Below are 26,005 nucleotides of genomic sequence, written 5' to 3' on the forward strand. Positions count from 1 at the left end.
GAATCGTTCTGAAAAACGTGCATCTTGCCAGTGAAGTGGTATCCACTAATGGTCAACTTTGTCTTGCAGAAAACCTTGATGCAAACCCACCCAACCTCGAGGCATCCGCCAACTCCTTAGTGTCATCCTCCTCCTTGGATTACACCACCTTCCCTGTGGATGTGGTGGTCTACGTCTGCATGGATCCGTCCCTCGTCCATCTCAGCTGCCTACCGGCCTCCAAGGTGGAATGTCTTCTTCAGCTCCCCTGCGTCGAGTTTGCCTTCTCGTCCAGGGGAGGGCAGCAGACGTCGGGATTGTCGGGCGACACGACCGGAGGTGATCGGAGTGGGACGGACTTCCAGGATGCCAGGGATGATCTGACAGGTAGGGAAGGGTCTGGGAAGGAGGGAGTGGGAAACTGGACGTGAGGAGGGTGGGGGAGAGGGGAGGGGGGAAGCATTCAGATTCACAGATGACATGACTGAGGACGGTCATAGTGAGACAGATTTGCAGGGCACCAGGAATGATCTCAAAGGTAGGAAAGCCCTGGGGGAGGGGAGAATCGTAGTGGGGAAGGGGTTAGCATCAGGATTCTCTGGTGACATGAAGGGGGGTGATATAAGTGGGACAGGCCGACCGTGGAAACCCCCCCCCCATGCCATCCCAATCAGCCTTTGCAGGCTTACATTGTATTTGTATAATTTAAATCAACTTTATTTCCGACAGGGACTGTGCCAATTTCCAGACCAACGTCCGAATTAAGACCTTTTTCAACACATTTTCTTCCATGTTAAGGAAAGGGGCCATTCTAGATGATTTTCAGACTTTTTTTGTCAAGCCTAAGTGACATCCTTGTATCAAGTATTGTGTTACATTTATGATGAGCATATTTTACCTTATCCCATGAAGCATCTCACAAAATCCCTTACCCATTTGCGTCGCTGTTGATTGCCCATCCAATCTGATTATTCAATATTGCTGTGTTTTCTTTCCAGCCTCGAGACTGTCCTTCAGCCGATGTCGAAGTCGCCACCTCTCCGGTGAAGAGATCCGGGAGGAAGCCAACAAGGCCGATATGAGTCTCTCTGCCGTCCTTTCCAACTTTTCGTTGGTCATCTTCCATCCCTACGGCGGCGGTCAGTTCAGGAGGGATGGAGGCAAGCTCGTGGAGGAGATGCTCTCTAACATGAGCCTCTCTGGTAAATATTTTTGTTGTAATGTTTGTCTGGCTTTGGGCATGTGTGTACTTTGTGCTTTTTTGATTACAAAATCTAGTCCTTTTTATCTAAAAAAAAGTTATTTTCAGGAGAGTGAAAACATATCTGCCATAACGTTGTATGCAACGAGACATTCTTCTGTTTGACATGAACTTGGGGCCCTATGTTTTTGTATAAAGAGCTATAATTTGGACAAGACATTTATTATTGTGATGACAGGCTAAACCATTAATGAAAATATTCATTTACTATATTTGTAAATATAGCTTATATATTATGAATTCATTTGTCAATATAGCTCATTTTGAATTTGTCAATGTAGCTCATAATGAATTTATTTGTCAACATAGGGGACACACATGACGACACATCCAAACTGTCATCGGGAAGCACCCGCAAGGACGCCCTCTCTCTTGAGGTGACCTTCGTCAGGGTCAACGTCTCCAGGAAGCGTCACAAGCTGCGACCAACCGTTGCCGGTGACCAGACTGTGGTGCCGGGGGCAGAAGAGGGTCGAAGGTTGGGGGAGTCCCTGAGGTCAGACAGCACATCCCTGTCATCAGCGACCATCACAGGCTCAAGAAATGCAGCCACGTTGAACAAGTTTTCAAGTAAGATTTGTTTTTTTCGCTCATACAAGCCCTCCCATATGCAGAGAAATTTGCCGGTAGTGTATTATTAGTATGCTATCTGGTGGGTGTTTCATAAAGCTGTTCTCAAGTTAAGAACGACTGGTGATCCTTTCTTGTGGTAAATGGTATACACAAAAATGTTCATTGGCGATAGTTTAGCGCGAAAGAAAGGTTCACCAGTCGTTCTTAAAGGCGCTCTTAACTTAAGAACAGCTTTATGAAACGGCACCCAGTAAACATAATAATTAGTATTTTGTAGAATAATATTACAGTGTCATGAAACTCAAATTAATAATTGCTTGATTTCATTATGTAATAAACAATTAATATGTAAAGCGCATAGAGATCACAAATATTATGCGATATTTATGTACCATATTATTAGTATTATCAGTAAACATGGTACATGGTATGTGAACTTTGCTGAAGGGATGGTGTTTTGTATGTCCTTATCGTGATATAAGCTAACAGATCCACTCTCCCAGGAGGACAACTCCCCAAAAGGATTCCCCAAACATCACTCTCATAGAAGCACCCCGGCCGATGGAAACCTCCCTTGAGAATGTGCCTCTTTCGAGATCACCTCACCCAAAATTACATGTATCTCCCCCAAGGACAAATTTTCAGTTAACCAGGCAAATTACCCTAGAAATGTGCAACATTGTGCAGCCCTCCAATCTTTAATATTTATCTGCCTTCACTTATTTTAATCTTTGACAGTAATGTGTGATGTTGGCTCGGCAACATTTCGCTACGACATGAGGCGCCTCACCGAGGTCCTTGCATTCCCCAAGGCATGGTATCGTAAGTCCATCGTGCAGAGGTTGTTCTTCGGAGAAGAGGAGCAGGAGGATGAGATGTCAACGCCTGAGGATGAAGCTACATCAACAAGTAAGACACAGGGTGATTGTTGGTGTACAGTGCGTGCTGGTGTTGGTTTCGGTGTGTGTGTCGGAAGCACAGTTTACATGTATATTGCCTGTGATAGCTCCAGCTTACAATATAGTGGTCCATATCAGTTTATAGATAGCGCAATGGCACAGTGAAATTTGTCCCAAGACCATTTTTATTTTTGGGTTAGTGTTGGGTTGATATGAAAGTCAGACCAACATCAAAAGATAAAACACTGGATGATTTTTAGTTCAGTGTTCGGTGTTGGGACCACAATAATCTAAGATTAGAATATAATGGTCCAAATCAGATTATTGCTAGCTCAATACCAAGTGAAGTCTGTCCCAAGACCAGTTTTATTTTTATTTTGATGCTGTTCAAATGTAAAGATCAGACCAACATCAACACCAAAAGGTCAACACCCAACTTCAAATCAACCATTGTCATTGCACCTAATTGTTCCCACCTCAAAATTGAGGTGGTCACCCAATTCATAACCCACAGTAGGTCATGAGTCTTGTCTGTAATAGCTGAAATTTCTTTTGGGATTGAATTGAAGCTTTGAAAATCGACTAATTTTGAACAGTTACTGTAGTTGCTCTGTGAATTGTAAAAATTTTGTAAAATAGTTTTCCTCTTTACACCAACGAGCAATGATTTTTGTTTCTTATTTTTGAGAGAAGAATCATCCCTACATTTTGATAAGAAAGTTTTGACTTTTTTGCATTTTTACTTATGAATGAAATGAATGTATAATATGAAAGAAATTTACACGTGGGCCAACCAGTAACAGCACTGTTATATGCTGTTTCTTCCAGTTCTGTCCAGCGATACATCAACCGACTCCGAAGACAGCTTCACTGACCTTCCTCCCCGTCGCTACCAACGGAAACGCACCCCAACCTCTACCGCCAGCAGCATGACCGGCACCCCTTCTTCCACCGCACCCTCTGTGACGGCCACCGATGACCCCTCTCCCTCTCCTACCTCACCAGGCTCCAAAGGGAGTAGAGAGAAGTTCCCCTATAACCCTCCGTCCCCGAGCCTCTTCAGTATCTATTCTCAGCTGCCGAGCCCCTCCTCCCCCACGCTGTCTCAGTCGGGTACCCCGCTGATGGGTGGGACACCGCCCCCTAGGAGTAGCCCTGATCTCAGGAGAATGGTTACAGGTAAGAGATTGTTGAAATACTACCTTAATAGCATATATGATTGCTTTAGTATTCCCTAACATGATTTCATTATACAGGTCAGCCTTGATAACTTTTTTTGGAGAAATTGTTCGGGTGCATTTTTTACACAATAGATGGCTCATGGTATACACGATACATTTTTTGTAGAGTGTGAAAATAGAAAGGAAAGTACACCTTGGACAGAGATACTTTTCTGTACAGAATCAATAGAGGAATGAAGAACAGCAATCCTTTCTTCTCCCAAACCCTTCTAATAAAAGAGATTATCCAAAGAGAGACCACCTATCCACTCTAGTTTTGAACAGTGTGAACAGAAAGAAAAGTATTTCTTAAACTGACATCATTCTATACAGAATCAGTAGAGGGATGAAGAAAAGCAATTCTTTCTCCTCACAAACCCTTAAAAGAGACTATCCAAGTAAGAGGAGACCACACATCCACTCTTGCCGTGCATATTACATTTTTAGCTCATCCGGCCTGGAGGGCCAGATGAGCTTATGCCGTGGCGTGGCGTCCGTCTAATGCCAATTTATGCAAAATTATTTTATGCATATTTTTCAAAATTCACATAAAATGCTTCTTTATTTGTTGACCGATTTTGATTTTTTTTCTTTCCTCTGGTAGAGTTTCATGAGGTTCACCAAACTTCTATACAGAATTTTGAAATTTCAAGTAGAAAATTATTTATGCTTATTTATGCAATATTTATTCATAAATCACAAAAATTGCTTCTTCTCTGTCATTTATTCATCAATTTCAATTCTGTTTCCTCAAATTTTGTTACCAATATAATTCACTACAGTGTCAACTGGGCTGAAATTAAAAATTGTATTAAATCTCTTTGCGAGATGCCGGATGAGCTCTACATCATTGATGTGCTAGTTGCACAGTGTGAACAAACAGAAAGAGAAGCATTCCTCAGACTGAGATCATCTTTCTATAAAGAATCTATACAAAGATCAGTTAAAAAACACAATTCTTTATTTCTGTGAATCCTTCTAGAAAAGAGATTATCCAAAGAGGAGACCACCAGCCAATCATCGGAGCCGTCCGGATCGGAACACAGCCATTCCCAGGCGACCTGTAGCAGTTCAGGATCCGTGGTCTCTGGACCTTCCTGGAAGACTGTTCTTCTCCTGGCTATCAACTTCACCAAGGTCGACACTCACATGAACATGAGCAATGTCATGGGAAGCACATTGTAAGTCCAGAAGTGGTCTTTCATTTGGCTTAGCTCGGACTGAAGTCCTCAATTTTCTTTTTTCTAAATTGCAAATTCCTGCAAAAAACATATAATGAAACATTATAGATAGTAAAAAATCTGGAAAAGCATGCTCTGTGGTATTACTGACACTCAATACTGAAAACAGGTTTGATCTACATATTTTCCTCTCAAGTACACTTTTGTTGGTTGGTTTGCTTGGTTAGAGTTGATTAAAGATGTATTTTATGTAGGTGCATCGTGGTCTAGTGGTTCTGACTCTCTCCTTCCAAACAGAGGGTCATGGGTTTGAATCCTAGCCATGGCGTGTTTTCCTTCTGCAAGAAATTATCCACACTGTGCTGCACTCGACCCAAGTGAGGTAAATGGGTACCGGCAGGAAGTAATTCCTCAAAAAGCTGTGCGCAACAGAATCGGTAGACTAGTTTAGCCGGGGTAATATAAAAGCGCCTTGAGCACCTACATGTAGCAAGGTGGATATGTGCGCTATACAAATCCTATATTATTATTTTCAATTTCCCTCCCTGTATTTTGTCTACTTTTATTGACCGACTCAGGTGGTCAACTGAAGATCTCCGATGTCAAACCCACTTGACCATCGACAGTACTGGTCATCGGGTCTTCAAGATCACCACCGGTCTGAAGAAATCCAGTCTTGAGGCTAAAGGAGGGGTGATCGGTGGACTTCTTGAGGTCTCCAAACTCAGTTGTACCAGTAAGTTACAAGTCTCAGTTTGTTGGAGAATTATGGGTTCTGAATTATCAAGTTGCTGCTTGCGGGTTAAATGATGAAGATTTTCAGTCATGGGGCAATACATGTTAATACATGTAAGTGCAATCCCACCCCCCCCCCCCCTCTTTCCAAAAAAAGTACTTGATAAATGAATGAAAATAAATGTGAAAAAGCCCTAGTAAGTAAGTGCAAGAGTTAAAGTAATGTAAAGAGCTATTGGATTAATATAGTACAGAATGAAGTTTCATGGAACATGAGTACGGATAATAGCCCCCATAGAGTCAACCCCCCCTTCCTCCCCCTCATCCCATTTGCATATTTTAAAGGAGGGATGTGTATGGAAGTGAAGAAGGGGACATAAAAAGGGAAGGAAGAGAAAGGGTGGGGGACAAGGAGGGAAGGAGAACTTGTGTTTTCCCTTTAAAAAAAAATGATACAAACAAATAGGACTGATGTTCAGCACTTTAACAAAAATGGATGAAGATATTCGTTTCACTTCAGTTCTTTTGATGAAAAAGGAGAGAGAGAAGAGGTGAAGAAGAAAAATGGGAAATATGAAATTATCACCATTATCATATCATTGTTGTGATCCAGGTAGTCAAGTCAAGATCCCTGGCAAGGAGCCTCACCACGATCTACAGCTCCAGCTGGAGAGCCTGGAGTCCAGGATCGACTACATGGGATCCAGCAGTCTCTTGGCTAGGCTTACACTGATGGAGATCGCGTGCGAGGATGAATGGAAATTCAGGGCCAATTCTGATCCAAAGTAAGCCAAAGAAGTTTGGTTTTGTAATGAATTGTAACTGATATTTGTCCGGGTTTTTTTCATATCTTATACCACTCTGATAGTTACATGTTGATTATAATGTTGTAATGAGATGTACATGCAGCCAAGCTCCCTGGTGGGTGTTTCATGAAGCTGTTCGTAAGTTAAGAGCAACTTTAAGAACGACTGGTGATCCTTTCTTGTGCGCTAAATAATCACCAACATATAATGGTGAACATCATTTACCACAAGAAAGGATCACCAGTCGTTCTTAAAGTCGCTCTTAACTTATGAACAGCTTTATGAAATGGGCCCCTGGAATATTACACCTGCTAGAATCTGTTAGAATTATGCTAGAAAATAGTGTTACAAAATAAATGGTAGTGTCATTAAGTTTTTTAAACTGACAAGATTGCATTCAGCCAGTCATGTGCAAGTATTTCAGTAGCTTATCACAGTGACCAATAAAGATCACACATATAATGCTTCATAAAGTACTCCCAAGATGTGATAGATTTTGTTAAAAGTTAGATAGGATTCAAAGTTTTTGTAGTTCATTCAATCATGAATAACATGCCGATTCGCCTAATGACATTATGCCAATATTTCTGAAAAAGCTGTGATATTTCTTTCATAAAAAAAGAGTTAATGGCTGGACTATGGAATACCCAATCAGTACATCCCAGATGAATGTTTCATAAAGCTGTTTGTAAGTTACAAGCAACTTTAGGGACGACTGGTGATCCTTTCTTGTGGTAAATAATACACAACAGATCCTCATTGGTGTTCGTAAGAAAGGATCACCATTCATTTGTAAAGTCGCTTAACAAGCTTACAGCTTCATGAAACGCCCACCTGGGAAAGAAACATGTACAACTAGGACTTAAGTCATTGAGGTTATTGCCCATACATCATACAGACCTCCGTCCACAAGGAACATTTAGGCCCGTATTCTGAAGTCAGGTTTAACTTAGACCACGGTCTAACTATGTACTAAAATTATAGGAAGCCAAGAAATCAAAAATTAAGTTTATATTTTATATTTCTTATGTTTAATATTTTGTTTCCTTTTGCTTTCATAATGAAGAAAATACTTCAGTTATCATTCCCAGACAATTACGAACAATTTGGTGTCATATGAGTTAATTATTGATTGTTTACTGTTAGGGATTTGAGCCCCAATTGGCTCTCCATACTTAAACCACAACTTTAAACCAGGGTTTAATTTAAACCCGACTTCAGAATACGGGTCTTAATATATATCTCTCTTGTCACCTCCCCTCCTTTACATAGAGTCAAGTACCACACCGTGGAGAGTGTCCACGCCAACTCCGTCATCACCTGGGACATCCTGCAGCTGATGATCTGCCGCTCCACAACCCCCGACATGCTCCGGATCGCAGTCCGTCTGGAGGAGTTCTTCACCCAACAGTTCGCCTCCAGCAGGAGGATGCTGTCATCCTGGGATCCCATCGCCACGGCAGCGAGTCACCTCGCTGCAGCTCGCAAGGCTTCCATCAGTACAGCGCCGATAGATGAGATCGACGGAGGCGGTTATAAAGGTGAGATTGGATGAGTTTTTAAATCAGAAATCTTGATTTTTCGGGGGGCGGTATTAAATTCATCTACTTTTTTCAAACAAAATGTCTCTTTGACATGCTTTCTTGATCTGCATGAAATGTGGCTTTGATTTTTATTGGATCCAAAGTCTGTTCCACTTTTCGAAATCACAGCCTGGTGAGTGTTTAATCAACAATCTTGTCTGACAAGTTGCAGGGTCTGACAACTTCACTTGATTTTGATTGGCTTAGAAGCACTAACACCCTATCAGCTGTCGAATAAAATGGGACTTGTTTGATGAAACGCTCCCCTGGGTTCCGTAACCCAAAATGGCAATTAGTTGTGGAACTTGAATTAGCTAATTAAGATCATTTTTGCTTGCAAAATCTGTTCAGATGGCTGACAAGTAACCAACTAAAATCATTTCCAATTTTTATCAAATTTGAAATTGAACACAAGCCTCTGTGATATGGGACCTCAAACTAAACTCTTTTTTGATCATCACATCAAAAGGTTCGAAGACCGATGCTGCAGAGGAACCAAAGGAACACCAGCACTGGCAGAGTGTCTTTGACTTCCTCATCCAGACCTTCCACAAGGCCCACAAGAACCAGCCGCGCCCTGAGGGCATGCGTCTCGGGGGACAGGTCACCCTCCAGGGACGGCAGGCCCTCCTGGCTTGCTTCCACGGGCTCAACTTCCGCTCCAACTCCTGGGCGCTCTTCACCATGCGGGAACCCAAGGTGGAGTTTGAGACGGAAGCTCTTCAGGTGCCTTCCTCAGAACACTGTAAGTGACAATTCATTAATATCTCTGTATTAAAGCGGCCTGCCATTGACAAATCATGGGGAAATTGAATCAATACGAAATTTGCAAAAGGCCAGTTGACTTGCATAATATAATCCGTCCGTCATGAGAGCCCGTCGGACTAATGCATTAAAAGTTCGGACAGCACAATATTGACCGAACTTGTGATCGTTATTTACTTAGGGTCGTCGCAGTTCTAGTTTTCAGCAATCCCAATTCCTTGACACTTAGCAGGTCTCTTGCTAAACCAAAATAAATAACCTCTGTGAAGTTACATGTTTCAAAGTGAAAACACGCAGTTTAACTTCTGGTTGGTTAGTCTACTAACTATTGCTCTCCTATATTAGACCTCCCAGACATGCTGGCGTCTATTACATACATGTAACACCCCCAGGCATGCAGCACAGTGAAAGACTTGAATCCCTTCTCTGTTCTGAGATTAGCCTTGATTTCCCCATGATTTATCAATGGAAGGTCGCTTTAAATGTAATGTGGTTTACTGCATAGGGCTTGGTTTCTTGATATGAATAATGTGGTAATTTTTCAATTTTGGAATACATAACACATTGTTAGGGTGTTCAATCATATTTCTGTAACCCAATCTCTATTTCATTTTGATTGTTGAAATGCAATGTTTTAAACATTTCCTTGCCATTTATTGATGCTGCATTAGATAAATGAATATATTCACTTTTTTATTGGTCTGTTGGGTTTAATGTATTCTAAAGTGAAAATACATTTGAATTGTGAATAAATAGAAAAATAAATAAATAAATAAACAATGAATAGACATACTTATGAGTAAACAAGGTACAGAACATTAACAAAATACCTAAGTGTTGTTGATTATTGTTCAAATATAGAGGGGTACACATCCATGGCACCCCCAGCTGGACCTGCCACTTATTTGATACAGTTAGAGTATTAAGATTTGGAATGGCCTTTGAGTAATCTCTTTTGATTTGTCTTTGTCATGCAGGTGGGGAAGACACGTTGGTCTTACAGGACCTTCTATTCAGCCTCGGTCACAACCAAACCCAGAGAGAACAGGGCTGGCTGGCTACCATACTCAGGGTGTCCAAGAATGACAAGAGCCATTTCCCGTTCACTGGTTCCATGCTAGAGGCATTCCAGTATGTCAGCTCTATCAGTACTCCAGAAGGTAAGCATGCATACTAATACCTTTCAGATGATGAGAGTGGGGATTGGGGAGAGGAGGAGGAGGGGGAGGAGAGGAGGAGGAGAAGGAGTTGGAAAGAGGAGGAGGAGGGGGAGGCAGAGAACGAGGGGGAGGAGAAGGAGAAGGAGGAGGGGGAGGGGTGAGGAGAAGGTGGGGAGGAGAAGGGGGCGAGGGGAGGAAGAAGAAGAGGGGGTGGGGAAGGAAGAGGAAGGGGAAAAGGAGGAGGAGAGGGGGAAGAGGAGAGGGCAAGGGAGAGTAGAAGAGGAAGAAGATGATGGTAGTGTTCATAATTATAATTATTATAAAGCTGATTAAGATGATGTGGATGATTATGAGGATGGTGGTGATTATGATGTTGAACATGATGTTGATGATCTTGGGGAAATTATGACCATAAAGGAAATGATCATTGTGACCTTGGCAGTTTATTCATGATAATAATGATGATAGTTGTAACTAGTCATGTCAATGAATGTAATAATGATTATGATGAACAGTTGGAGGTAATGATTTTGATATTGATGTGATAATTATGAAAAATACTGTTGCTACCAATGATGATGGAAACGATGAAGATTGTGCTGGTTGTATATTGTGTCGTGATAATTATTTATCGTGTGTATCAATTGTGATGTATTTGCATTTAAAATATCTTCTGTTTTTGTTTTATAACAGAATTTGAGCAGTACTTCCAGTATGGAGACCTGCCTAGTCAGAGAAGAGGTACACTGAGACATGAAGCAGATCCTATCTTCGCCCTTCCCAAACTTCAACTGGAGATGAAATCCAAGCAACTCCAGAAACTTAAGAATCAAAGGCCTGGTGAGTGCAAAATGCATTGATACATGTAGCTAAATTGATGATGGTGATGGTGATGGTGATGGTGATGGTGATGATGATTATGATGATGATGATGATGATGATGACGATGATGATGATGATGATGGTGATGGTGATGTTGGTGATGATGATGATGATGATGATGATGATAATGATGGTGATGATGATGATGATGATGATGATGATGGTGATTGTGATGGTGATGATGATGATGGATGATGATGATAATCGTGATGATGATGATGACGGTGTAATTTCCTTCAGCAAGAAATTTATCCACATTGTGCTGCACTCAACCCAGGTGAGGTGAATGGGTACCCGGCAGGATTAATTCCTTGAATGCATGAGCACTGAAAGGCAGCTCGAGGGTAATAATAGTAACAACGCGCCTTGGAATAGAATATTTCTAGATAGATGGCGCTATATACATGTAAATGCTTATTATTATTATTATTATGATGATGATGCTGATGATGATGATGATTATGATGATATTACATGTAGTTTTGATGATGATCACTATTATGACTGTAAGTGAAATGTGATGAGTATTTAATATTGCGCTGGCCTCAGTGGCCTGATATACATGTAGAAACATCTGTGATCCATGTAGTCTCTTTCACTTCCAAATTTTACATCCAAACAACTGAAGTCTTCTAGAATTTAGTAAGACATCATGTATCTACTCTCCATTTTGGCGTTTACTTCTCATTGTATTCAAATATTCCGCCTCCTTGCATCCTTTAATCACTCCCTCTCTCACACATGCTCACACATGTCATGCAACTCAAATCACTCTCCTGTACTGCTTTGTCCATTACCTATTTACAATTCGGCCGATGCATGAGATTTCAATTTCAATTTGAATTCAATTCTCTTTATATTTTCAGAAAATATGGGTGATTTGAAAGAAGGCCTTGTAATCTTAAGTTTGCCAAAGGCAAGCATAAACACTTAATCCCTTGATGGACAGACCTCGCAGCAAGTCTTGCAAGATGAAGAATGAATATCCCTCCTTTTCTAGAAAGTGATTAACCTATATTGTAAATGCAAAAAACTTAAGTAAACAACTGAATGATTGAAACCCTGACCTTTTGAAAAAAAATTCTTTACATGATTGAATTATTGAAGATATGATGTGGCTAAAAGCAAAGGTCCATGAAGTATGAACTGAAAGGTCATTGCTGTGATTCTTACCTCAGCAAAAATGTCTTTTAGAAGACTTTATAAACATTTGTAAACATTTATAAACATTTATAATCACCTGTACGTTTATGACCATTTCATCTCATAACCATTTGGACTAATATCCATTTAATTTTCTTTCATTTTGCCCAATTATTACTTATTCCAACTAGACCAAATGGTATATGGACTAAATAACTTTTGGACCAACTGGTTATTAGATGAAATCATTGAAATGGCAATTAGACCATGCGGATAGTGGACGAACTGTTGGTAGACCGAATAATAGTAGACGAATTGGTAATTGGACGAATTAGCATTACTACATGTAATTGAAAATAAGCCGTAGGAGAGAGGTGGATGAGATTAAAGAGACGTATAGGAAGAAAAGATGGTTGAAGATTAAGATGAGGCAAAATTGGAGTCAGATTGTTATTAAGGCAAAAGAGAAGGCTGAGGCAAAGAGATATAGATTAATATTGAGGCAAAGGGAGATTAAGATTAATCTAACCAGACTGGGCTTTTTTGGGTGATATATGGCGGGGGGGGGGGTTAAATCAGCCCCCCTTGAGATCTCGGCTACCGTGAAAATTGGCATGATAATAGTGTGGGATGTAATCTACAAGGCTGTGTGGTTAATTTTTCCAAGCTAATTGGAAATTTGTTTATAGGAATTAAATTATGCTTATTTATGCATAAATCATACTTTTTGCTGTAATTCACTAAAAAGCTCCAAGAATGCTAATTTTGGGTATTAATGCTCTTAATACTAATAACAATCATTACAAATGTAAAAAAATCCTGGTTTAAACATTAATTTCTTATTCATGTTATTGTCTCGCCTGCATAGCAGAGCGAGACTAGGCGGCGCTTTTCCGACGGCGGCGGCACGGCGGCGACGTCTTCAACATTGAAATCTTAACCAAGGTTAAGTTTTTGAAATGTCATCATAACTTAGAAAGTATATGGACCTAGCTCATGAAACTTGGACATAAGTTTAATCAAGTATTACTGAACATCCTACGTGAGTTTCAGGTCACATGACTAAGGTCAAAGGTCACTTAGGGTCAACAAACTTTGACCATGTTGGGGGAATCAATATTGAAATCTTAACCAAGGTTAAGTTTTTGAAATGTTGTCATAACTTGGAAAGTATATGGACCTAGTTCATGAAACTTAGACATAAGGGTAATAGTGTATCACTGAACATCTTGCCCGAGTTTCACGTCACATCACCGAGGTCAAAGGTCACAGGGTCACAAACTTTGACCATTTTTGGGGTATTTGTGGAATTGTCATCATAACTTTGAAAATTTATGGCCCTAGTTCATGAAACTTAGACATGAGATTAATTAAGTATCCCTCAACATCCTGTACAAGTTTCAGGTCACATGATCAAGGTCAAAGGTCATTTAGGGTCAACGAACTTTGATAATGGGGGTATTTGTGGAATTGTCATAACTTTAAAAGTCTATGGATCTAGTTCATGAAACTTTGACATAAGAGTTACCATGTATCCTTGAATATCCTCTGTGCCTTTCAGGTCACATGACCAAGATCAAAGGTCATTTAAGGTCAATGAACTTTGTCCGTGTTTGGGGGTATTGGTTGAATTGGCATCATAACTTAGAAAGTTTATGGATTTACACATGTAGTTCATGAAACATAGACATAAGGGTAATCAAGTATGTTTTGCACATGTCTTAGGTCACATGATCATGGTCAAGGTCATGTTGGGTCAATGGACATAGTATTTTGTGAATAATTATTCTATATAGATATAGCTGTTTTCAAAGTCAGCACTGCTGCTACACATGTATATTTAATCGCGTAATGCAGGCGAGACTGCCAGAGGCGTTCCACTTGTTGTTTTATGAATTTCATATATATTTCTTTCTTTTTCGACTTTTTTTTCTTAGTTTTTTTGCCAGATTTACAACAGAACCTGTTTGAAGCATGATGATGCAAAAATCAATTAATTTCAGCTGATGAAAATAAAATCTTATCCTTGTACACAAAATCACATTTTGGAGTAATTTTGGGTCTGACATGCACTTACGGAATGTTGTTTGATTTTCAACCACATATCTGCGCATCATAAATTAAGTTTAAAAAGATGCGGAAGACTTCAATGTAAAAGGTCAGTGAGTGGCGCAGTCAAACAATTTTGTGCAGAGCAATGGTCGCAAATGTCAAGGGGGGTTGAATCAACCCCCCCCCCCCTTCCGGCAGTTTAATGGTTAAGGCTAAAGAACAGGAGATTAGATAGGGTAAAGACTTGCAGACTTGCTCTTGACTTCTCCCTGAACTATTGTAATTTATTTTAAGAAGGGTAAATGTCCATCATAGAAAAAAAGAACACAACATGCCTCATTAGTTTTGTATAGGATTAATAAACCCCTCAAAATCAGTTTGGAAATCTGAGTTTGGCCATTAATTTCTCCCAACTCCCAGTTCTACACAATGCATAATTGATATCATTCAAAAGATCATTTAATCATCTTCAAAATGATGCATGCTTGTTATGATCATGCCATCACGAAAAGAGCAAGATGGATGAGGTCTGAATTGAAAAGCTGCAAAACAAGCAGAAATAGTCATGAAGGGTCAATAAAGAACATGATTCTTTTGTCTGTGTCAATAGAGATGAAAATCCATTCAAATCAAGCCCCCACTTCTTCACTTTTGATGCTTTGTTGTGGTTTACAGGTACCGGTATGTAGTGATGGTTCTGTGAGATGGTTTGAGTCGTTGTTTGAAATACCCATGCATGTTTGTTTGATTGTTTGTTTGTTATGTGTTTGCTTGTGCAGAGGTCTGTTTGATTCCATGTTAATGTTGATGTTAAGGTGCATGAAAACGAAATTAACCGCTGAGAAACTCACTCATCTCCACAGAAAAAAGAACAGTGACTTTCAATATTGTGTCATTTTGCAACTTTTGAATTTTGACCTTGTCCCACATTTCAAGGCACTGCACCTCCATGTGAACCATAATCATGTCATGTAGGGTATCATTTTAAAGGAAATTAAATGATCTCTTCATTGGTATTAATCACATATTAATGTTCACTAAAACCAAGGAGGAATTATCAATCAAAGTCAGATTTCCAAAATAATTGAGGAGTTCATATAAGCAGGAAATGGCACTATCATGACTATTGGTGTAGTGCATGTTTGATTCTAATTTTGTCCTGTAAAAATGGCTCATTTTTTTAATTAATCTGTCATGGTTATTAATCTTGATACAAATCCTCACTTTGTTAATTATTCTCTTGTTTTTAATTTTCATCAGGGATACCATCTTCAATACCACCAGAGGTCCAGGTGACCTTTGTGACCCTCTTCACGGATCACATCAATGTCTCCATGGACTTTGAACTGATCCTCTTCCTACATGACATGGTCCTGAACTATATCAATTATAAACAGAAAGGTAAGATCCTGTCTGGTGTGTTTGGGTAGTGGTCCAGCGATCAGAGAAAAGGAAGCTGAAAAAGAGAGTTTTCAGCAACCATTTTGCGAAATTTTGATAATATACTCGTGAGCAGTTAGGCTTACAGAAAGAAGATTCCAGTTGCAGAAAAGTGAAATCCATTCTGAAGATTGAGGTTTGAATAGGAGAGACACAGGGGAAAGGATGGATAGAAAGGATAATGGGGAGGGGGGAGCAGTGAATAAATAAAAGTATGGTAAACATGGGAAGAGCATGAAAGGAAAGAAAGAAAGTTATGTAGATAGCTTCATTACTGCATTATCATATTAACATTTATCGTGTAGATCTAAAATCATCATACAGAAAATATGAAATGAACAAAACTTCTATTACATGTACATGTGGCCATGGGTCTTGAACTCACCCCATTTGTGTTGCGTCACCCAAATTTAATGATAGCATACCATTCAGGATTAAAATGATCAAAACTTTAAAATATTCTCTTTCAGATGATATATAACTTAAGGGGAATCATTAATTTGTAACTAAAACAATTTTTGGAGACACTGTACTTAGCTGTAAAATGAGACCAAAAATCAAAGGTCTAGCAGAACTGAAGCTATGCATGTTTAATACTAGTAATACAGCAATCTCATACAGTCACATGTAATGTGTACCACTACCACCACCCCTCAATTACCGTTGTGTTATTTGTTATAGAGTACCGAATTGTGACTTCATCAATTTTCATATTTTGCATTTCACCGCTTTTTAAACCATATTTTGGTGGAGCATGATAACCCCCCCCCCCACAGCCCAAATATGGTGAGAATCGGTCCATGGGGGCCTTAGATATGACCTCATGAATACATACATGTACAATAGCCCCATTGAAGTCAGTGTATTATTGGCCTGGTTCTAAATGCTAGGAACCAGGGGCGGTATTCTGAGGTCATTTTATCTTTAAAATATTTCATTTTATCTCTTAAATTGAGATTGATATTCTGAGATGACATTTTATCTCTCAGATAAAATTTTCAATTTTATCTTGTGCATTCATTTTATCTTGCTTATCTATAGATGATACACAACAGAACACTGTCTGCATAGACATACCAATCGCATATTTTACCATTACACTGCAGATGATATGCTTGCGCCCATGTTACTTTGAAGAAAAAATAGATTAAACTGAAAAGAAGGTAGCGGCTACTTTATCTCCGCAAGATTGATTTCATCAGTATTTCTACTAGTGAATTTACTCCAAATGTTGACATGAAAATGAAGAAAAATTATATATTTATTGAGAATAGCACCTTAACGCTATTCCTGTACAATCAGGAATTATTTCATAGGACTTTTCTTGACTAATATTGTCTTTGAAATGATGCTTGAAAAGATGCAATATAGATAAAGATGAGAGTATTGTCATTTAAAAAAAAAGAAATCTCTGTAAAGATGCACAAGCGTAAAGTGCAAGTGTATTTTAAGTCAATAAATTGACGCAATCTCACTCCTTTGCCACACCTCCTGGCGGAATTAATTTCCATTGGTTGAGTGAGATGAGAGAGCTTTTCTCACTGGATATTGATTAAAAAATACATGTAGGTGTGTCTTACAGAGATAAAGTGAAGATAAAATTGTTCTCACTTCTCAGAATACAAATTCTGAGAGATTTTAAGGGTATTTTATCTCAATGATTTTAACCAAGATAAAATATTTTATTTTATCTGAGATAAAATGGATCTCAGAATACCACCCCAGGCCAATAATACATTGACTTCAATGGGGCTAATTATCAGGGGCTGAAATCTCTCCCAAAAGGTAGGGGGGACACATCAGGGGCAGATCCAGCCTTCGCCAATAGGGGGGAAATCGGCAGCTCGAAGATGATTTGTGTTTGTTTCTTGGAAGGGGTAGTCCTCATTAGTCACTTCTTAGCTTTATTCTTATAAATATTTATTCATATATAATATCATAATCCTTATTTACATGATGCAAGCGCGAAACGCGAGCTAATTTTTTGGAAATTTTATGTATTTTTTCCTAAAATTTGAACATTCTGGGCAATGTTTGTTATCCTGAAAAAAATGTGTATGCAACCTAATAATTACTACAAATGCAAAGCGCGAGCAGAAATGAACTGATGGAAAGGTACCTGTTAAAGACTGCGTGCAGTTAGCATTTAACAATCAAATAATGCGAGCACGAAGCGCGAGCTGATTTTTTTTTTACATTTCCACCTAAAGAATGGAAATTCTAAGCAATTTTTGTAACTCAAGCAGAATAGGTATATAAGTAAACAATTGATGCAAGCGCGAAGCGCGAGCAGAAAATTTCGAGATTTAGTCCTATAATATTTTTACTGAACGAGACACTCTATTCATGTTTTGTAAATCATGAAAACGATGAGTATTAATAATGCGAGCGCAAAGTGCGAGCAGAAATTTTTTATATACGTTTTGAACTGGTACCTGTTGAAAAGGTGCCTGTTAAGGACTGCTTGCACTTAGCCATGAAGGCGTTACATATTTCAACAATAAAAAAATGCGAGCGCGAAGCGCGAGCTAAAATTTTTTGAAAATTTCTAAAGAGTATTTGAATAAACATGCGCGCGCGTGTTTCATATTTAGACCTAGAATTTAGGCATTCTAAATACATCTTTAATCATGAAAATCATGAAACTTTGATATTCCGATCTGAAAAAAGAGTCAATTACAGCTTTATATTTCAAGCACTTTGTAGGAAAACTGTAAGGTGGATATGGATCGCACTTAAAAAAAGAACTAACATTTTCATTATCATTACTTTGAGTATTGACATAGGACTGGGACATCCTTACAACATGTCATGAAAATGATGACTATCTTCCTATTCCTCTTGCTAAGCGCGAGATGAAACAAGAGGGACAATTTAATTATTAAATTAATATCATATTTATTAATGCCTATATAATGAGGGCGCGAAATCTGATGATATTATGGCAAAAAAACTAGACATTTCACTTTTGTAATTATGAATAGGATGCATCAGTTAAAATATTTTTAACCATTAATGCGAGCGCAAATCGCGAGCTAAAATTTTTGATAAACTGTCATGAAAAGGCGATTTTAAGTAGTTTGTTGTATAATCATAATTGAAACATACATAACTCGCCAATCAAAATGCCAGCGTGCAGCACTAGCTGATAGGTCTTGACAATCAGACCTGAAAAGGGATATTTTGAAAACTTTATGGAATACACGAAAATAATAGGTACCTGATAAATCAAAATTTGCGAGCACGCAGCGCAAGCAGCGAATGTTGATGAAACTATTTTGACCATAAAACTGACATTTTTACAGAGCACTTTAAAAAAATCAATTTGTAAATCACACAAAATAATGAAAGTTCGATTTCCGAAGTGAAATATGTTTTGTATTTTGACTTTCAAACTTGATATTTGAGCTCCATATTGAACAAGATATGTAAATCACCTAACAGGCAATGCGAGCGCGAAGCGCGAGCGAAAATTTTATATTATTATTAAATAGGGGGGGGGGCCTCGGCCCCCTGGATCCGCCTATGGGGACAAGGGGCGGGAAAATTTGACAAGCAAAAAAAAAGGATATTATCCCAAAAGTACGGTCATCTCGTCCCAACTCGTCCCAAAATACATGTTTTATTTCGATTTAGAATGATGTATTTCTTACCATCATAAAAACAAAAAATAGTAGGGGGGACATTTGATATTGTGTCCCCCCTACTATTTTGAGTAGGGGGGACACGTCCCCCCTGTCCCCCCTGGGATTTCCACCCATGCTAATTATGTATTCATGAGGTCATATCTCAGGCCCCCATGGACTGATTCTCAACAAATTTTGAAAGTAGGTGTTTTTCATCATGCTTTACCAGAATATGGTATCAAATATGCTAAAATGCAAAAAACATTTTTTTGTGACGTCATCAGTTCGGTACTCTATATATCGAGCGCAACATCACAAAGTGATATGTATATAAGCTGATAATGTTTACCCTATTACAGCTTTCAAGTGACACCAATTTCATAACAATACATCTCCATTTGGCAGAAAAATCATATCATAATGAGTTCATATGCGAGGAATTTGTTGTGATTTTTGTACACAGAATTTGGGGGTTTTCTTAAATATTGTTAACTACAATTAATTGTGAAAAGTTTTATTATGCTAGTCACATCAAGCTTTAAAATGAGACCAAAATTAAGAATTAAATCCCTAGCCCCCTGTATACTTAAGTTATTCATGTTTGAAATATGAAATGTGTCTTTCCCATAGTTTTTGTCTCAGCTGCATAGCAGAGTGAGACTATAGGCGCCGCTTTTCCGACGGCGACGGCGGCGGCGGCGGCGGCATCAACACCAAATCTTAACCTGAGGTTAAGTTTTTGAAATGACAGCATAACTTAGAAAGTATATGGACCTAGTTGATGAAACTTGGCCATAAGGTTAATCAAGTATTACTGAACATCCTGCCTGAGTTTCATGTCACATGACCAAGGTCAAAGGTCATTTAGGGTCAATGAACTTAGACCATGTTGGGGGAATCAACATCAAAATCTTAACCTAAGGTTAAGTTTTTGAAATGTCATCATAAATTAGAAAATATATGGACCTAGTTCATGAAACTTATACATAAGGTTAATCAAGTATCACTGAACATCCTGCATGAGTTTCACGACACATGACCAAGGTCAAAGGTCATTTAGGGTCAATGAACTTTGGCCGAATTGGGGGTATCTGTTGAATTACCATCATAACTTTGAAAGTTTATGGATCTGATTCATGAAACTTGGACATAATAGTAATCAAGTATTACTAAACATCCTGTGCAAGTTTCAGGTCACATGATCAAGGTCAAAGGTCATTTAGGGTCAATGAACTTTGGCCAAATTGGGGTATTTGTTGAATTACAGCCATAAATTTGAAAGTGTGTTGGTCTAGTTCATAAAACTTGGACATAATAGTAATCAAGTATCACTGAACATCCTGTGCGAGTTTCAGGTCACATGATCAAGGTCAAAGGTCATGTAAGGTCAAAGAACTTTGGCCACGTTGGGGGTATTTGTTGAATTGCCATCATATCTCTATAAGTGTATTGGTCTAATTCATAAAACGTGGAAATACGAGTAACCAAGTATCACTGAACATCTTGTGCGAGTTATAGTAGTTTTCAAAATCAGCACTGCTGCTATATTGAATCGCGTGATGCAGGTGAGACGGCCAGAGGCATTCCACTTGTTATGTATACCGCTTCCTCCCGCCCCCACCCCATCCACCACCCTCGCCATCTTTCGTTCAATCAATCACAGTGTCGAGAATTCATGTGCTCGCGCGCTCATATTTACAGACCTGATAGAGTGTATATTCAGCCTTAAAATGACACCAATTTTATCACACTATCTCTCACTTCAGCAGAGATATTCAAGTCTTGCACATCTTTTGAAACCAATTTTGCGACGTCCAGATAAGTGGTTCCGAAATTACGCAACTTTCGCAGGTGCATGTCAGACCAAAAATTGCTTAAAAACATGATTTTGTGTACAAAGTCAATGCAAATTGTGTTTTCAACCAAAAATCATAAATGTATGTTTATTTTTAGTTTTGCCTGTCTAAAATGGATTTATTTTATGTTGTTTGTTAATTAAAACACAGTCTCCGACAAAGCAATGAAAAACAAAAGGTAAAAAAACAAAGTAATACATAAGAAATTGCAAAAAAAAAAAATAATACATAAGAAATTGATCTGATAACACTATTTCTTTCATGCACATTTGCTAAGAACACCAAAAAGAGTTTTTATACCAAAAAAAAGAACATTTGGAGCTTTATTTAGTGAGTTAGAGGTAAAAGTATGATTTTGCATACTAATTATGCATAAATTAGCAAAATCACTTAATAGTAATTTGCAAGAAATAAATTGATGTACAGTTTTGTAGAGTATGTCGCAGACAACCTGTGTGCCAATTTTCAGCGTGATCGCGCGATCGACGGCAGAGCTCTCAAGGGGAGCCCGTGAGCCCCCCCGGCCATGTAATCTCCCAAAATACCCCGGCCTAGATAGAGTTTAAACCAAATGAAATTTGAAAAAGCATAACAACACCACCTTTTTGTGGGGCGAGTTCAAGCAAATTTGTAATGCCCTTCCTTCTAAATATATGACTACTGTATGTATATTTATCAAGGCATCAATACATTCAACCAGAACAGCTGTGTCTCTTGACATATGAAGTGTGGTCAATGTTCATCTTTTGGTTATCCAGATGTCTTTGTTTATTCTATGGTGAATATTACCAATCATCTTTTAGATATTTATTCTCTTTCACTTTTTTCTTTGCTATAAATAATATTATATATGAATTTTGCTACTTATATGCCAGGAGCTACAAAATAATTAAAGGGATGCTCAGGGTTGAAAATGTTTATGTCTAAAATAAATAGAGAGTCAAAAGGGGCCTAAGATTTCGATCCTAGCAGAATCTTCGTCGGAGGCAAAATGACAAACATATAAAGTGGAACAAACATAATATAGACCATAGACATGCAACAGCAACACTAGAAACAAGGAGACAAAAAGGGCATTAGAGAGTTGCGATGACCAATCAGGTTAGAGAAGGGGACAAAAGCAAAGGTGTAGGCAGACACAAAGGGAAGTCAGTGTAAGTAAGGCCAGTAAAAGACCCTAAGCTGTGAGGGATCAAAACAATTGGGCAGGCAACATCAAACAGGATCTGGAACAAAACAGTGATAGGGGGTGTGAGGAAGAGATGATGAGTAACAAGAGAATTGGTGAGAGGTGGGTCAAACAGGATACAAAGAAATAAACTGGTGCATAAGAGTGGGGAAAAAAAGGGAAAGAAAGGGGAACAACTGATAGTGTGCAAAAGACATATAAGTATAAATGACAAAGCAAAAAAAACAACATACACACATATATAAATATATAGTGTAACTAGTATTGTAAATCCTCTAGGGGTGAGGGGAAAAAACCATAATGCTATATAGAAGAAATGAGACATGTATATATGAAAAGGGAGAAGCATATTGCCTAAAAGGGTAGAGTAAATATAGAAGCCGAGGTTGTATAAGAGAGGGGAATGTATATGAAGGAACTACAGCATACATGTAACTAAACAAAATAAATATGTAGTAAATCCAAAAGAGGTGAGTGGAGAAAAATATATTAAAAATATATATATATATATATTACATCGCCTGAATGTGGATAGGAAGAATTGGAGCTGAGCCTGTATGAGATACATGTATGGGAGGAATGTAGAGGAAGAAACTATAATATCACTAATCTAAAATAGCTGAGGGGAAAAATATATAGAAAATGGATAGAAAAGACTAATCAGTCATTCCCCTCTTGGATGTTCAGGCCATGAGGTTGGGTGGTGCGAAGTCGTCTCATCCAGAACTTCTCTCTGCTAGTATGGACTGAGTCAGGACGGGTACCCAAAGATTCAATGCCCTGTAGCATCATGTCAGTGATGGAGTGGTTGGGAAGGTTAAAATGGCGGCCAACTGGAGTGTCCAGCTTTGCTGTGTTGACGGTGAATCTGTGCCCGTAGAATCGTTTCTTGAGTGTGGTCTTGGTTTCCCCTAATGTATTGTACCCTACAAACTCTACAAGTGATGAGATATACAACATTAGTGGTAGTGCATGTGATGTTGCCCTTGGTTTGGTGAGAAAGGCTGGTAGAGTTGCTGGTGAAAGTGTTGCCCTCGTGAATGTGTATTTCACATATGATGCACCTGTTGCTGGTACATTTGAAGGTGCCATGCTGTATGGGAGAAGAATGGTTAGTGAGGGAGGGCACTTCAGCACGAACAATGAGGTCCCTGAGATTGGGTGGGCGTCGGTATGCTAGGAGAGGAGTATCGGGAACGGCCTGTTGGAGACGATCAGAAGTGTGTAAAATATGGTGGTTATCACACAGGATTTTACGGAGAGGTGGTAGATTGGGATGGAAGGCGGTCACAAGCGGTATTCTGTCAGTAGTCTCCTTGTCACTTTGTGGTTTGAGAACTTCAGATCTGGGGAGAGAACGAACTTTGTTAATTGCCAGTTGGACTGCCCTGGCACCGTGGCCCCTGGCAGATGTCTCTTAAAATCCTGGCATGGAGGGAAAAATCAGGGTCCTCGGAGCTGATGCGGCGAAGTCTGAGGGCTTGACTGTAAGCGATGCCGGTTTTGCAGTGACGGGGGTGGCAGCTGGATGAGTGGAGGTACTGGTGGGTATCTGTGGGTTTAGTGTACAGGGTAGTGGTGATACCATTAGGCTTTTTTGGACTGTAACATCAAGGAAGTGGGTTTCCTGTTGGGAGAAATCAGAAGTGAATTTGATGGTCCTGTGGAAGGAATTGATGTGGTCAATGAATGTATGGAGGCTGTCTTCGTCCCTGGTCCAGATGAAGAAAATGTCGTCTATGTAACGCCACCAAATCCATGGGCGACAGGGGGCTGAATCTAACATCTGCTGTTCCAGCTTGGTCATGAAGAGACAGGCGAATGAAGGAGCCATCCGGGTGCCCATTGCTGTACCGAATATCTGTAGGTAGTGCTTGCCCATGAATGTGAAGTTGTTTTTCGTTAGTACATGAGACATCAGAGATTTGATATCGGATATGGGGGGACTGGAATGGCCTTTTTGCGGCCAAGGCTTCACATAATGCTTGGATACCTTCATCGTGGGGAATGTTGGTGTACAGTGGAGAAACATCTAAAGTGCCGATGATTGCAGTCTCGGGTATCTGGTCCTTGATGTCGTTTAGTTTCCTGAAAAAGTCAAAATAAATAGAGTAAAATTCAAAGAGCAAAGTGATCATCAAAATCTGACCAGTAACATATAGCGAAGTTATTAAATTTAATGTTTAGCAATATAGTGTGAAAACAGTTATATGAATGTAATATACTATACATGAAATCATAATTGTTTCATTTTTCATACCTGTACATGTGTGCATAGCAGAGCGAGACTACAGGCGCTTGTGATAATTTTACATGTATTAATATGATTTCTTTATCAGTGTGGGGCCAATGTATACAAGCAGTTGTACTTCCAATGACCCCTCCACATGTTAAATATCTTTTTAATTTCAATGATTTGTATACATGTATATGATTCTTTAATTTTGGAAATAAAGTTGAATTTGAATTTGAATTCACTAAATGCAGGTGATACTGCCAAAGGCGTTCCACTTGTTACAATTTACATTCACTGTAGTATCAAACTCAATATGATGTTTAGGTTAAAAATGCGCATACATTCGTAATTCCGAAGCTTCGTTATTCGGAAGGTTCGTATTTCCGAAGGTTCGTAATTCCGAAGGTTCATAATTCCGAAGGTTCGTTAGTCCGAAAACGAAATGAGGTTCGTAATGTCGAAGGTTCGTTAATCCAAAAACGAAATGAGGTTCGTAATTCCGAAGGTTCGTTAGTCCGAAAACGAAATGATTAACGAACCTTATTTCGTTTTTGGATTAACGAACCTTCGGAACTACGAACCTTATTTCGTTTTCGGATTAACGAACCTTCGGAACATCGAACCTTATTTCGTTTTCGGATTATCGAACCTTCGGAAAAACGAACCTTCGGAATAACGCCACAAATTTTCGGATTAATGAACCCTTTTACGTTTTCGGATTAACGAACATCGAGGTATAGGCAATTTACGTGTTTCGGAATTACGAACCTTTGGAATAAAGAACCTTCGGAATTACGAAGTGTAATCTAAAAATGCTCACTAGAAAAGAGAAAAGACCTTTTTTGCACTTTTTTCCATTTCCTTTACATATTTAATGATGAGAGTTACCAGTAATATGTAATAATTTGAAGTTTTAAAGGCTATGTTAACTCTAAAGGACCCCACCAAAAAGTTGATTGAATAAAAAAAAAAAATCTATACATGTACAAGCACTGAAACACTGAAAATTTCATCAAAATCGGATGTAAAATAAGAAAGTTAAGACATTTTTAATTTTCATTTTATTTCACAAAACAGTTATATGCACATCCTGGTCGGTATGCAAATGAGGAGACTGATGACGTCATCCACTCACTATTTCTTTTGTGATTTATTATATGACTAGAGGGGGACAACATGTCATTACAATATGAGTCATGAGTCCATGACCCTGTGACCTACATGTATTTTCTGATTTTCATATTAAAAAAAAGAAAGAAATATCTCATTTAACTGTGTAATGGGGCATCGTGCGTTTGGGTGGCAATCACAAATTTTATGCTGGGAAGGGTCAAAATGAATTCAATCGTGCTTCAGAATTGGTCTGTTGTTTAAATTCTACTCAGTCAGTTTTTTTTTCCACATCCTTATCGATTATAG

At 38.9% G+C, this 26,005-nt stretch overlaps 1 protein-coding gene across 1 annotated transcript in view; it reads left to right on the forward strand.

Moving 5' to 3' along the window:
* LOC129261409 (bridge-like lipid transfer protein family member 1) overlaps window positions 1-15,921 on the forward strand; it is an 86,275-nt gene extending 70,354 nt beyond the window's left edge. The window contains exons 48-60 of the mRNA XM_064099510.1: window positions 70-366; window positions 978-1,181; window positions 1,550-1,810; window positions 2,552-2,722; window positions 3,541-3,891; window positions 4,915-5,113; window positions 5,692-5,849; window positions 6,462-6,633; window positions 7,927-8,195; window positions 8,707-8,982; window positions 9,980-10,162; window positions 10,856-11,002; window positions 15,500-15,921. Coding sequence (XP_063955580.1) covers window positions 70-366; window positions 978-1,181; window positions 1,550-1,810; window positions 2,552-2,722; window positions 3,541-3,891; window positions 4,915-5,113; window positions 5,692-5,849; window positions 6,462-6,633; window positions 7,927-8,195; window positions 8,707-8,982; window positions 9,980-10,162; window positions 10,856-11,002; window positions 15,500-15,669 — 2,858 coding nt within the window. The 3' untranslated portion in view covers window positions 15,670-15,921. The remainder of the gene's footprint in view (window positions 1-69; window positions 367-977; window positions 1,182-1,549; window positions 1,811-2,551; window positions 2,723-3,540; window positions 3,892-4,914; window positions 5,114-5,691; window positions 5,850-6,461; window positions 6,634-7,926; window positions 8,196-8,706; window positions 8,983-9,979; window positions 10,163-10,855; window positions 11,003-15,499) is intronic.
* The last annotated feature ends 10,084 nt before the right edge of the window (window positions 15,922-26,005 follow it).

Source organism: Lytechinus pictus, chromosome 5, assembly GCF_037042905.1.
Source record: "Lytechinus pictus isolate F3 Inbred chromosome 5, Lp3.0, whole genome shotgun sequence".
Lineage (NCBI taxonomy): Eukaryota > Metazoa > Echinodermata > Echinoidea > Temnopleuroida > Toxopneustidae > Lytechinus > Lytechinus pictus.